Consider the following 12858-nt stretch of genomic DNA (forward strand, 5'->3'; position numbering starts at 1 on the left):
ATTGAAAAAAGGCTTGAATTATAGACTGGCTGTCTTATTCAGAATTCTTAGAGGGAAAGCTGTATAGCCAGTACTATGACAACCTCTATGTTTTTTGTAGAAACATTTCAGAATGAACAATTTCATATTAGAAGTAAATGTTAATCAGTAAGTTTTTAAGTAGAAAGGAACCTCAGAGCCTACCTTGAGCCCAATACTTCAGTACAGAAATAAGTGTATTCTATTTTTGCCACTCACGACATGTAATCAAATGAATAGCTGAGTACTTGAAACTTTAATTTTAAATGTAATTATGGTCTGTAGAAACAACAGGCTGAAAAGTGGACCAAAGTGTATGTAAAATGGGCAGCCTGGCATATATTTCAATTCCCATTTATAACGAAAAGTTGTTTACATTTTCAGTTTTCAGGCCTGGAGAAAAGACTTCATCATCTTATATGTGATGCGGTTTTCTGGGCTGCTGACATCTTCATCAGATCTGACTGAAATTTCCTCTTCTTGAAAATGAATGGGCATTTTCTTGCTCTCCACACGCATGAGCTTCACTGCCAGGGGGCCCAAATCCGCATGTTCCTACAGTGAAGAGGCAGCAAGAGGAAAGGTTATCTGGCAAGTCAGCCTTGATAGATTAGGCTTATTGTGTTTGACCTATACCCAACAGATTTCATTGCCTTCTTGATTTTCTGAATGCTACGGAGCACATGAAATACAAATTTTAAAAAAACTCACACCTTGAAAGCTTATATACCCAGTGGAGCATAGTAGGGAAGTTTTTCCAAAGAGAAGAGAACAGAACCTCTGGAAGCTGTTTTTATTTTGGTTTTTGTACTGAGGATTGAACCCAGGACCTTGTATATGGCAAGCAAGTGTTCTGTCACTGAGCTGTATTCCCAGGCCCCCTTGTAAGAACTTTAATTGGTAGAAGAATGCTAGCTGTATATACACAGGCTCTCTATTGGTTAGGAGATAACAAAATTTTATTATTCAAGAACAAAGGGAAAGATTCTGCAAATGCCACTCTGACTATGAACAATATTGAGCACATATACTACTATTAATCCAAACCTGGGATATCAAACCTTTGACTTTTAAATCTCTAATAATTTTTTCTTTTTTGCAGGATCCTTGGCTATTATACAAATAAAATTTACTACATTCTGCCAAACTGTAGTGTAAGATGTCAACAAGCAAGTCTTTACATAAAATCGTACGGCCAACCCGCAACAGGTGGGGCAGCGCAGGCCCTTCCCCAACGTGCTTTGCTTTGGGAAACCTCTCAAGCTCTGACTCTCACGTTTGAACTTCAGCACCTCTGCAAACTTTTCCTGCCTGCCCGTTATGTGCCTTGCCCTGTATCCAGTGCTAGGTGGAATGAAAAGCACACAGACTTGTCAGAGAGACAAACGAACGCCTGGGCATGTTGTGGGAATTGTTAATATTTACTTGAATTTAGGAGAATCAAAGAATGAAAAAAGGGGGGGCTGGGGATTTAGCTCAGCGGCAAAGCGCCTGCCTGACAAGCGCAAGGTCGTGAGTTCGGTTCCCGGTACCGGAGAAAAAAGAATGAAAAAAAGAAGCACCGTTTTACTACTTAAAATGCTTATAATTTTATTTAGTTTTAAAAATATAATTATAGAGCTGTGATAAATGTAAAATAGGAGAAAAAGGAAACTGATAGAGGTCTACCACATTGTACACTATGGACATGATAGTTCTACCATCAAAAACTCCTATAAAAAGAATGCCTTTTATTAAACTCAGTGGCATACGGTTTGGGAATTTTGTATACAAATATCCACTAGTCTGAGGTCATCATGACATAAAAGTCATGGTTTTAAGAGATATATGTGGGTGTTTCAATAGTAGAGAGCCTAGAACTTTATTACTATTATTTTTGCAGGGACTGGGGATTTAGCTCAGTGGCACAGAGCTTGCCTGGCAAGCCCAAGGTCGTGAGTTCGATTCTCGGTACCAGAAAAAAACAAAAAACAAACAAAAAACTATTATTTTTGCAGTGCTGAGAATCAAATTTAAGACCTCATGCAAGCTAGGCAAGTGCTCTGTCACTGTGCCACATCCTCAGCCCCCAAATTTTAGTCTTTAAGTGGTCATTTGATGTTAGAATTGTACTTGGTAAATGGTAGTTTATTCAATTTCTTCTGTTTTATATCCATCTTTCTCTTATCAGACATAAACTGTATGAGAACTTTTAAAGTTCTGGGCAATATGAAGAAAAAAAATAGGGGTGATGAGGGGGTGACATACCAAAAAAAGATTTAAAAGTCAAAGGTTTGATATCCCAGGTTTGGATTAATAGTAGTATATGTGCAGTTTCAAAAAATGGCCTGATACATATCCTATCCCATATATTTTCCTTAAATGTGACATTGACTCTTCTCCATCAAGATGTAGGAGTTATGTTTCTTCCCTTTGGTTGGAACTTGGTAACTACATCAACCAAGAGAACATGAAGGAAGTAATGAAATATGATTTCCAAAGCTGCTGTTCAATACACTGACACTTTTATCTTGCTTGCTCTGGGAAAAGCCAGGCATCTCGCAGGGACACCCGAGCCACTCTTTGGAGAGGACCATATGTAGAGGAACTGAGGCCCCTGTTTAGCCAGTGTCATCTTGTGAACCATGTAGCTAACCACCTTGAAGTGGATCCTCCTACCCCAATCATATGAGTACAACTCTACCCAACAAATGATTGCAGCTGCCCACGGCCCAAGTGACAACTGTCCAGCAGGGCCTTTCCCAAATTCCTACACACAACAAAGCTCTGAGGGTATTGTTCCAAGCCACTAGGATTGGGCTAGTTTATTATGTAGTGTCGTATCACTTACACTGTATACTAATAATAGAGGTCCACAAAAGAAGGTACGTAGCAAACTGGCCAAAAGTAGGAGTGAAAATAGTATCCAGTGAGAGAGAGGGGAATGATGGGCCTATGTTATTAATAAATGCAAATAGAAGCTTTCAGTATCCCTATTTTAAGCGAATTTTTCTAAGTGTTCTTTTAGTAACCAAAGTTGTGGTCTCATGAACCTTACCTTGAAATCCCACTCATCTTCATACAGTAAATGCTTCATCTGAGAATCCCCAAACTCTGTACATGAGCTGTCCACCTCATCTATCCTCAGGTGCCGGACATTCCTGCCACTGTCTCCAGGGCTGAGCTGGAGGGAGGTGCTCTCGCCTAGGGGGCTCAGTGTGTCTCTGTATTCTCCTATGGGTTGCAGTTTTGACTTCTCTTCTGATGAAGGCAAAGAAATTACTTATGTATATACTTGGAACAGCTAAAAAATGCAACACATCTTTTGCCACATTTTTAATTTGAAAGAGTGCAGAACATTAGAAATGTAGAATTTATGGATCAAAGTAAGAACTCATTTTAAGAAACTCTACATTGTATTTTCTTCTGTCATCTAATAATTTACAGTAATCATGTGGAACTTATATGTTTTGATATTTTGGTTGGCCCATTTTGGTCTCAAATTATATCACTGTAGGCAACACCCTATTCTTCCCCACTGCCATCTGCTTCAGTCACTGTGAAGCAGGTGTGTTTGACTGCGAAATGAGGCTACAGAGAAGAAAATGATTAGACCAGGCACTGCAAGAAGAGAAGCCTACAGGAGCTGGTGTGTGTTCATTCCCTGAACAGTTATTGCAGATGGGGCACCTGCCCATAACACACACTCAACAGCTGTATACCAACACCTTTGCAGTAAAATATACCTATATATGTTTCTGCCAGCTCCAAAGGCATTTCTTCGGGTGGTACTTCCTGTCCAGCAGCTTGACTAAGATACAGTCGCCTAAAAGAACAAATAAGATAAACAGTCTACCAGTCAACAAATACTGTATTATGGGCTTACTAATGTCAGTTTCTCTCCTGGATTTTAGAGATTTATGGAAAAAAGAAAATAAGACATGGTTTCTACCCCTGAGCATAAGGCCCTGTGGAGAGGCAGGCAATCCTATAGTATTTTACAGCAATTGTTTCTACCACAGTGGGTCACTAGCATAGTGTAAGAATGCAGGGAATAGAGAGAAGCAGGACTGAGTTCATTTCAGGAGGTAGAGAGGTTTGCTGAAGGAGATGAATCCTGAATTGAATCTTTTAAGAACCAGGAGATGATCACCAAGGAAAAGCTTCGAGTAAAGGAAGGGCATTCGAAGATAAGGAAGTAGCACATGCAAAATCTCAGAAATGAGAGTGAGCACGACTTCAGTTAGGTTGCTTCTTCTGTAATTCAGGTGAGGATCGACAATACCCAGAATGGAGTGGATTTGACATGAAGAGAAAGAGCAGTAGATAGCCAAGATGCTATCTGGGTCCTGGCTTTGACTGAATGACATGTTTTACTACAAGTATCTCTGCTATATACTGTGATCGCTGTGATGCTGGGCAAGTCAACTAGCCTCATTGGGCTTATTTCCTTATCTGAAAAACGGAGTAATGCTTGCCTCCCCATGAAAAGTGATGTGTAAATTATGTGCTTAGAAAATGGTGGCTAGTATAGTACCCACTCTTGGATCCCTGTTCGTAGGACAGCAGTGACACATTTAACCTCAAGCCCAGTGACCGGACACTGCATGCTGCTGCAGCTCTCTGCACATGTATTTAATTCTGTGCTCTCCTCTTCATAATGCCCACTGAATTTTTAATAAGAAAACATGCTTTGAAAGTCCTGAATGGCATTGCCATTTGACTTGCCTGAAAAGAACATGAAGCAGTTGAACCTTTGCAGATGTGCAAACAACCACTCATGTTTAGCAAATTAGCAGCCCAAATAAATCCCCTGAAGTGGGGGCTGTCAGTTATTTAAAGAACATGAATAAAGTGTTATCTAGACACTTATAACTCTAGCAACTATTGTAATTGCATACAGTATTTATGCAGAGCACTTATATTAACACGTTTATAATATGTAATGACATTCATTGTAAGGAGTTCATACATGTACATAACAGGTCTTAATTCTTTGTTTTAATCCCCTTCTCTGTCCTTCCCCTCCCTCCCCTCTTCCTTCATTTTTGGTACCTTCCTCTTTCCAAAAGTTGTCTCCCTGTTTCCTATTATATATCTTTTATTCTGCTCTTTAATTTATTTCTACTTTGGGTTTCTCATAGATGAGAAACCATACAATATTTAACATGTTCACGGTGGGGCTGATAATTCATACATCTCATTGTCAGGCGGCTTGAACCACAGGTGGTACATGCATGACTGTCCCATCAGGTGGCTTTTAATTAATTTAATTACTAAAAAGACCAATAAAATGGATTAGATCCATTTGTACCACTTGGTAATTGAACCTGGCAGGATCATGTTTAACTTGTGTGTGTGATTTATTTCACTTAACATTATGGTCTCAGGGTGCATCCATTTTTGTACAAATATCTCACTTATCCTTTGCATGAGAGGTGTATAAATACCACATTTTCTTTACCTGTTCATTTGCTGATGGACACACTATAAGCTACTTCCATAATACCAAAAAAAGTTTTTCCCATTCTGTAGGTTGTCTGTTCACTCCGGTTGTTTCCTTTGCTATGCAGAAGTTTTTTTTTTTTGTTTTTGTTTTTTTTCAAAAAACAAAAACAAAAAGTCTGATATGATCCCGCTTTTTGATTCTTGATGTTATTTCTTGTGCAACTGAGGTTCTGTTCAAAAGTCCTCACCTATGCCGATCTTCAACAGTAGTCTAACCTACTTTCTATTGTAGGAGATTGTTTCTGTTTTAATATTTATGTCTGACTCATTTTGATTTTAGTTTAGTACATGGTGAGAGATACGGGTCTACATTTGTTCTTCTACATGTATATATCCAGTTTTCCCAACATTATTTGTTAAAAGGCCATTTTTTCTCCAGGATATGTTTTTGGCCCCTTTATCAAAGACATGACAGCTGAATATGCCAGGGTTGTTTCTGCATCCAGGATCATGATGCCTCCTGCTTGGCTCTTGTTGCCCAGGATTGCTTTTGCTGTTCTGGGTCTCTTCAGTTCCCTATGAGTTTTAGGATTGTTTTATCTAGTTCTATGAGGAAAGCCATTGGCATTCTGCTTGGAATTGCATTAAATCTATATACCAGTTTTGGGACTATGGCCATATTGACAGTCTTGGTTCTGCCTGTCCAGGAACAGGGAATATCTTTCCATTTTCTGATATTCCCTTCCATCTTCTTTTTCAGATTACTATGGCTTTTGTGTAGAGGTCTTTCACTTGCTTGGTAAGGTTAATTCCTAAGAATATAACTTTTGATGCTTGATGCTATTAAGAATGGTATTGTTTTGTATTTCTTTCTCAATGAGTTCATTATTGGTATACAGGAACACTACTGATTTTTTGTTGTTGTTTGTGTTTTTGAGATAAGGTTTTGAATTCACTTCGTAGCCCAGGCTGGCCTCACCGCCATTCTCCTGCCTCAGCTTCCCAAGCGCTGGGATTACAGGCGTGCATTATCCTGCCTGGCCTAATTTTTATGTGTTGATTTTGTATCCTGTGTTTCATGTGTAGCTCTATTCTTCAGGTAGACATGTCTGGGGCTATAGAATTATTTTCTGCTTTTACCATTTTGAATAATTAAGATCTTACTAAATGTCACAGCTGTTATACATCTAGCTTTCTCTCTTAATAAGTTTATTGTCATTTCTGTACCACTATAGGGCAACAACATGATATTTAGCAATACAGAAAGACACTTTAAAAGATATTAGTGTTGGATGTGTAGGTACGGGCCCACTTAGTCTCCGCCCTGTGGCACTAGTATTCCAAGGCGGTCACCTCTGGTTGACACTTGCCTTGTCTGTTTTCACTAGTATGTCAGCAAAATGCTGTGTTATATGCCAGTTCTGATGGAAAAAAAAAGCTTGTGATATGGGAAATGTAACAACTCTAATTGAGCAGAATGAAAACAAGAACTTTTTCTGTGCTTGTGGGGACAATTCATGTCTATTTCTCATCACTCTCCTAGTACTAGTAGAGGACTGAATTCTCAACAAATGTTGCAAAGGTCAGTTACTGTAACATATACAATGCATGTTATGCTTCTCTGACTTAAAAACTTATAGCAGAAGCTCCTAAATACTCTCGGGTTAACTTGGTTAAGAACTCTTACCCGCTAATTGAGAGTTTACACATTTCCTTGTTTCTTTATGCATATCTTTCTAAAATGTCCTAAACAGTTTCCTCAAGGAGTTGAGGAATCCAACAAGGAAGCAGACATGAAATAATCAAAAGAACGATAAGAACTAGTTACAGTGAAAAATTTCAGAGTGTTATGAAGGTACATACCAGGGACACCTAACTCAATTCTTAAAAACCTCACTCATATATCTGCAAATGGGAAAGGAATCCAGAAACGGAGGGATGGGAGAGGGAGGAGAGAGGAAGGAGAACAAAAAGAATTAAGTACATGTACCTACCCCCTCAGATGAGTGTAAGTATTATGTACTGCAAACATGTACTAATAGAAAATTGAAAACGATTTTGATTTTATTTCTTCCAACTCTGGTGAAATAACAACTCCATGTCTCCCACTAAAGAAATGAGTCAATAAAGCACTAATGAATAATGTGGATTTTACTGGGGAATGTGGGGAAGACAGAGGGGTTCAACTGCATACTACACAACAAACAATTTAACAAAAATTCTTATTGAACTTTTCCCATCTGAGCTGGGGATGCAGCCCGGTGGCAGAGTGTTTGTCTAGCATGTGTGTGGCCCTAGGTTTGATGCCAGCACTGGAAAAAAAAAAAAAAAAATCACAGCTCCCTTCCCGCTCTTGCCAAGTCCTCTCTGGCCCATGGAGGAATGACCTTTGTTATAAATACTGGCACTTCATATCCATGTCAGCACCAAATCAAATGTATCAGACTGAGCTCACTGAAGCAGAGCCATAGGTTTAGCCAGTTTAGAAAATGAGGACAGTGACAGCTGGCAGAGATTAGACATGATCACACAGAAGGCAGCGGCAGTAGATGACAAGGATTAGAGGCAGGACAGGAATGTCAGACCTAATCCTAGAGAGGAGAGCTGACAAGAGAGCTGACCCCTCACAGGCCCTCCAGAGCATCGGGTCAAGAGACCAGAAAAATAGGAGCCAAGTAATCACTCCGCTCACTCAGCCTCACCTCCAACACTCGTGTGTACTTTTCCTGGTGCGATCATGGGAGATAGGTGGCCCTTTTCTGTATCCTGCCTTATCCAGCTTTCAGACTTTAGAGTAATTATGCCATCTCCCAATTTCTCCAATCTTGTACCCAACTCCCATCACTTAGCCTAGCAAGCAAGAAACCTACAACTTAACTGTATCCGTCCTTCTTGGAACACATTAAGAAGTTTGTAAAAAAAAAAAAAGTAGAAGAAGAAGAAATTGTCCAGGCATGGAGGAACACACCTGTAATCCCAAACTAGGGAAGTTGAGGCAGGTGGATTGCCAGGAGTTCGAGGCCAACCTGAGCTATGTAGTGTATTCAAGGCAAGCCTGAACTACAGAATGAGACCCTGTCTTAAAAACAAAAAAGATTAAAAGGAATAAAATCTTACCATGTCTCAAGTAGTATTTTTCTATGTCAAACAAGCAACATGAACTATTTGGTTGGAACATTTTTACTGCCTTTTCTACCATAATCAATTGAATAGCTACACTGATAATTTCCTACCACTTTGTCTGTAATTTGGTAAGCCCCCTATTACTATGTTATCCTTCTTTTACTCTTTAAAATAAAAAAATAAAAAAAAATTTAAAAAATTGAATATCTAATTTAGTTCCTAGATTTAATACTTATCACCCATACTTGCACATATGCACTCTACATTTGTGTAATTTATTTTCCCTCTTCCTAAATGTGCTGTTTTAGATTATTTATTTTTTTACTATACTGTATATCCAAATTATGACTGTCACTTTCAATGTTAATTCCATATTTCAAGGCCCTAGTTTTCCCATCAAGATTGATATAATTAAATATATATATATATACACACATATAGGGGGATTCAGGCAAAAAAAATAGGTAATCTAAAATACTTGCTCCCAGCAAGTTGAATCTTCAGGTTCCTGAAGGTTGGCAATTGTGATGTTCATGTTAAATATTTAACATGTTAAAATGTTCATGTTAAATATTTAACATGTTAAAATGTTCATGTTAAATATTTAACATGTTAAAATGTTCATGTTAAATATTTAACATGTTAAAATACAAAGCTATGTATACACTGACTTCTCTTGTGCAGCTTGGAATCCCAGATATTTTTTCCACCTACAGAACAGTTTGACTATTTCAGAAGAAATAACTCCATATTCACAAGGTAACCAGAAGTCCAGAACATCTCTAAGAAGCTCCCAGCAAGTTGATCACCCCCTCCTTTGTGCTAACTCTGCACTTGCTCATCTATTGAGCTGATATGCACTTAACTCATAACATTTCTCCTGTGGGTCTGCAGGTTCCTGAAGGTTGGCAATTGTGATGTTCATGTTAAATATTTTCTATCAGGAGTACAGTGCAGTGGAAAACAAATAAGAGAACGTTTACACTGTACTTGTGATCAAGAGTAATAATCTTATACCTTCATCACGGCCATTTTGTGGGTTGTTCAGGTTCTTCATTCTAAGCTCTATCTCCAGCCTATTTTTTATTTTGAGACAGGGTCTCTCTAATTGCTAAGTTGCTCAGGTTGGGCTTGAACTTGTGATTACTGTGTCTCAGCTTCCCAGAGTGCTGGAGTTGCAAATGTGAGCCACCATGTCTGGCCTTTTATTTTTTGATTGTTAGGTTTTTTTTTTTGTTTTTTTCTCCGGTACCGGGAACCGAACTCATGACCTTGTGCTTGCCAGGCAGGCGCTTTTGCCACTGAGCTAAATCCCCAGTCCCTGGCCTTTTATTTTTGACTATTGCATTCTGGATGGAGCAGTGAAGAAGTAAATCATCTTTTAAAAAATTTACAGAAAAAATAAAAAATAAAAATAAATAAAAAATTTACAGATACAAATATTTATAAAACACTTTCTAGAAAATATTAATGACTTTCACCTGGGTATTTTGAGATCCACAAGTCTACAGTTGAATAGCTGATCAATAAGCACCAAATTTTCTTCTTCTAGTTCATGAATAGTATTTTCTAATTCTTCAACTTCCTTCCTATGAATTGCAATCTGCTCTCAGAAAAAGAGAATGGATATTGGTACTTTTTGATTTAGTTCTATAAACTCTTCTATAGCAAATTCAACTCCTGTAAGTGCATTTGCCTGAGGAAAAGATCTACCATCTACTTATTACTAGGTTAGCTTTGTCCTTCCTCTGTTGGAAGAAACAGGTATGGCAATGTAGCAGAACTTGCTTCATGGTAAGGCAGTTACAATAGGAGAGTAGAAGCTGTCCTTTCCCATGCTTCAAAAACTCTAATGAACTTGTATGTGAACTAGAGGCAGAAATGAGAAAACAAAGCTAATGAATTTAGCAACATGGCATACTGTAGCTAAATGAGGTTCTGTTTAAGGGTAATTATAAACAATACAATAAAAAATAACATTTGGATAATGCAATATTATGGTATTTTTAAAAAGAGAGGTCCACAGAATTTTTTGTTTGCCTTTATAATTGTTTTCTTTCTGAGTGATGATGTTGTTTGAAAAATGTCAGGTAGGGGCTGGGGATTTAACTCAGCAGCACAGCGCCTGCCTGGCAAGCACAAAGTCATGAGTTCGATTCCTGGTACTGGAAGAAAAACAAAAAAAAAAAAACAAAAAAGAAAAATGTCAGGTAGATGAAAGATGATTTATTTATTTAATTGTATGCCTATTGTGTGCTAGAAATTGTATTACACTTTGGAAACAAATGAACAAGATAATAACCTAGGACAGTGATGAGGAACTTTTAGAACTTCCCATGTTACAAACAGCCTCTACAGCACACATGCCAGAGGCTTGCTGCCACCGACCTAGGGTCTCAGCCTGGTGCTAAGAGAAAATGGTGATGAAAATGGAAAACAGTGTGATGAAAACCACATTGGAAGCTGTCCAGCTGCTGTGGGAAGAGAGAGAGATGCACTCTTTCTGTCAGATGTCAGAATAAAAGGGAAAATAGAAGAAAACAGCATCTCATTTGGATCTTGAAAGGCAAGTAGGGATTCCTTAGATAGGAACAAGAAGGTGCCTTTTACACAAAGGAGCCACATGCCCAAAATCACAGTTATTTTGATGTGGACACATACAGAGGACAAGTGGGGAGAAATACTGGACATCAGGGAAGGGTCAGACATTGAAGAACATCATTTTTAGATAGTGGCAGGTCATTGCTAGATAGAACACACTTAGCGTTCACTGAGGAAATACGACTCATACCAACATGAACAAAATCTGCTCATGTGGGTTAGAGTTCCCATCAGTCTCTTAAAAAGTACATTTTGACAACTTTGTCTAAAGGAGGCTCAACAGTGGGAAGAATGTATGAAAGACTGTTAAAGTAGAACTCCCAAATCACCTTTCTGCCAAGCCAGGGAGTGATCATGGAGAAAGCAAGACAACAGAAGAATTAGAACTAGGAATATAAAAAGAAAGTGACAGAGCCGGGTGTGGTGGCACATGCTTGTAATCCCAGCACTCAGGAGGCTGAGGCAGAAGGATCTCTGCAAGTTCGAAGTCAGCTTGGGCCACATAGTGACTTCAAGGCTGGCTTGGACTGCATAACAAGATGCTGTCTCCAAAAACCCCTGCCTCCCCAAAACAAAGTGATAGGCTGGTGAGAACAATAGACAAACAGGAGGAAGTAATGAATTTTGAGGGAATGAGGTGAAATTTTAAAAGGCACAAGGGTTTAGATTCAATGTATCTTGTGAGGAGATGCCAAGAATGCAACTGAGATGAATATTTAAGAAACTAACTGTCTTGGTTACTTTTTCCTCACTGCTGGGACAAAATACCTGATGCCCAAAATTAAGGAAGGAAAGGTTCATTTCGCTTACAGTTTATGGAAGTATCAGTCCGTACTTGGCAGATTATAAGGCAGAGTGGAACATGGCAGAGAGCTGCAGCTCATGGCGACAGCACACAGCTAAGCAACAACCACACACCAGAGCGGAATGGGGGAGGAATGCCCCAAGCACTCTTTTCCTCTCCCTTACATATGCAAACTATCCACCCCAGGGCCGGTGTAGCTCTCACACCCACAATCATTCAACTCTAATAGCCTGCCCCAAGGTCGCATGAGGCTTTGGAGGGCACACACAGACATAAACCATAATACTAACGTTTTCTGCTGTTACTGAAACTCCAATTGTATTTTGGAATCTTGACGTATTTGGTATATTACTGTATGCACACCTCTATTACATGTCATTATGTACGAATTTTTGTTTTGTTTTGTTTTACTTTTTGAGAGGACCTTGCTATGTGGTCCAGGCTGGCTTTGAATTTGCTAAGTTGCCCAAGATGACCTTGAGCTCACAATCTTCTTGCCTCAGCCTCCCAAAGTATGGTATTCTAGGCATGTGCCATCAAACCAGCAAGTATATGAATTTTTATATGTACACTGTTCTGAGATAGACATTGAAGGATATAAGGTGAATAAGGCATGACTCTTCTCCTAAAAACCACTTAGTGTTACAGTGAACAAAAATAAAATTATAATATGTAACAATACTAGTGTCCTAGAAAAGGTTCAAATACTGCTGATGGCTTAAGAGTTGAAAGAAAAAGCGTATATTATTTACTGCCTCAAATAATTTAACAAAAAACATTTAACTCCATAATACTAAATTAAATAGCTAAGGATTGGTGTTATAGGATCTTTTATGTTGCAAGATAATTAATTTGATTACAAGTTTGGGTGCCTTAAGAAAAAG

General features: G+C 38.6%; 1 protein-coding gene across 7 annotated transcripts in view; it reads right to left on the reverse strand.

The window, feature by feature from the left end:
• Positions 1-255: 255 nt before the first annotated feature.
• Ccdc83 (coiled-coil domain containing 83) overlaps positions 256-12858 on the reverse strand; it is a 46747-nt gene continuing 34144 nt past the window's right edge. For all 7 annotated transcript variants that reach the window (XM_013511805.1, XM_013511806.1, XM_013511801.1 and 4 more), the window contains 4 exons: positions 10050-10171; positions 3744-3823; positions 3056-3258; positions 256-573 (listed from right to left, as the gene is read on the reverse strand). In XM_013511805.1, the coding sequence (XP_013367259.1) occupies positions 406-573; positions 3056-3258; positions 3744-3823; positions 10050-10171 (573 nt within the window). In that variant the 3' untranslated portion in view covers positions 256-405. The remainder of the gene's footprint in view (positions 574-3055; positions 3259-3743; positions 3824-10049; positions 10172-12858) is intronic.

Source organism: Chinchilla lanigera, unplaced genomic scaffold, assembly GCF_000276665.1.
Source record: "Chinchilla lanigera isolate Chin_1 unplaced genomic scaffold, ChiLan1.0 scaffold00013, whole genome shotgun sequence".
Classification (NCBI taxonomy): Eukaryota; Metazoa; Chordata; class Mammalia; order Rodentia; family Chinchillidae; genus Chinchilla; species Chinchilla lanigera.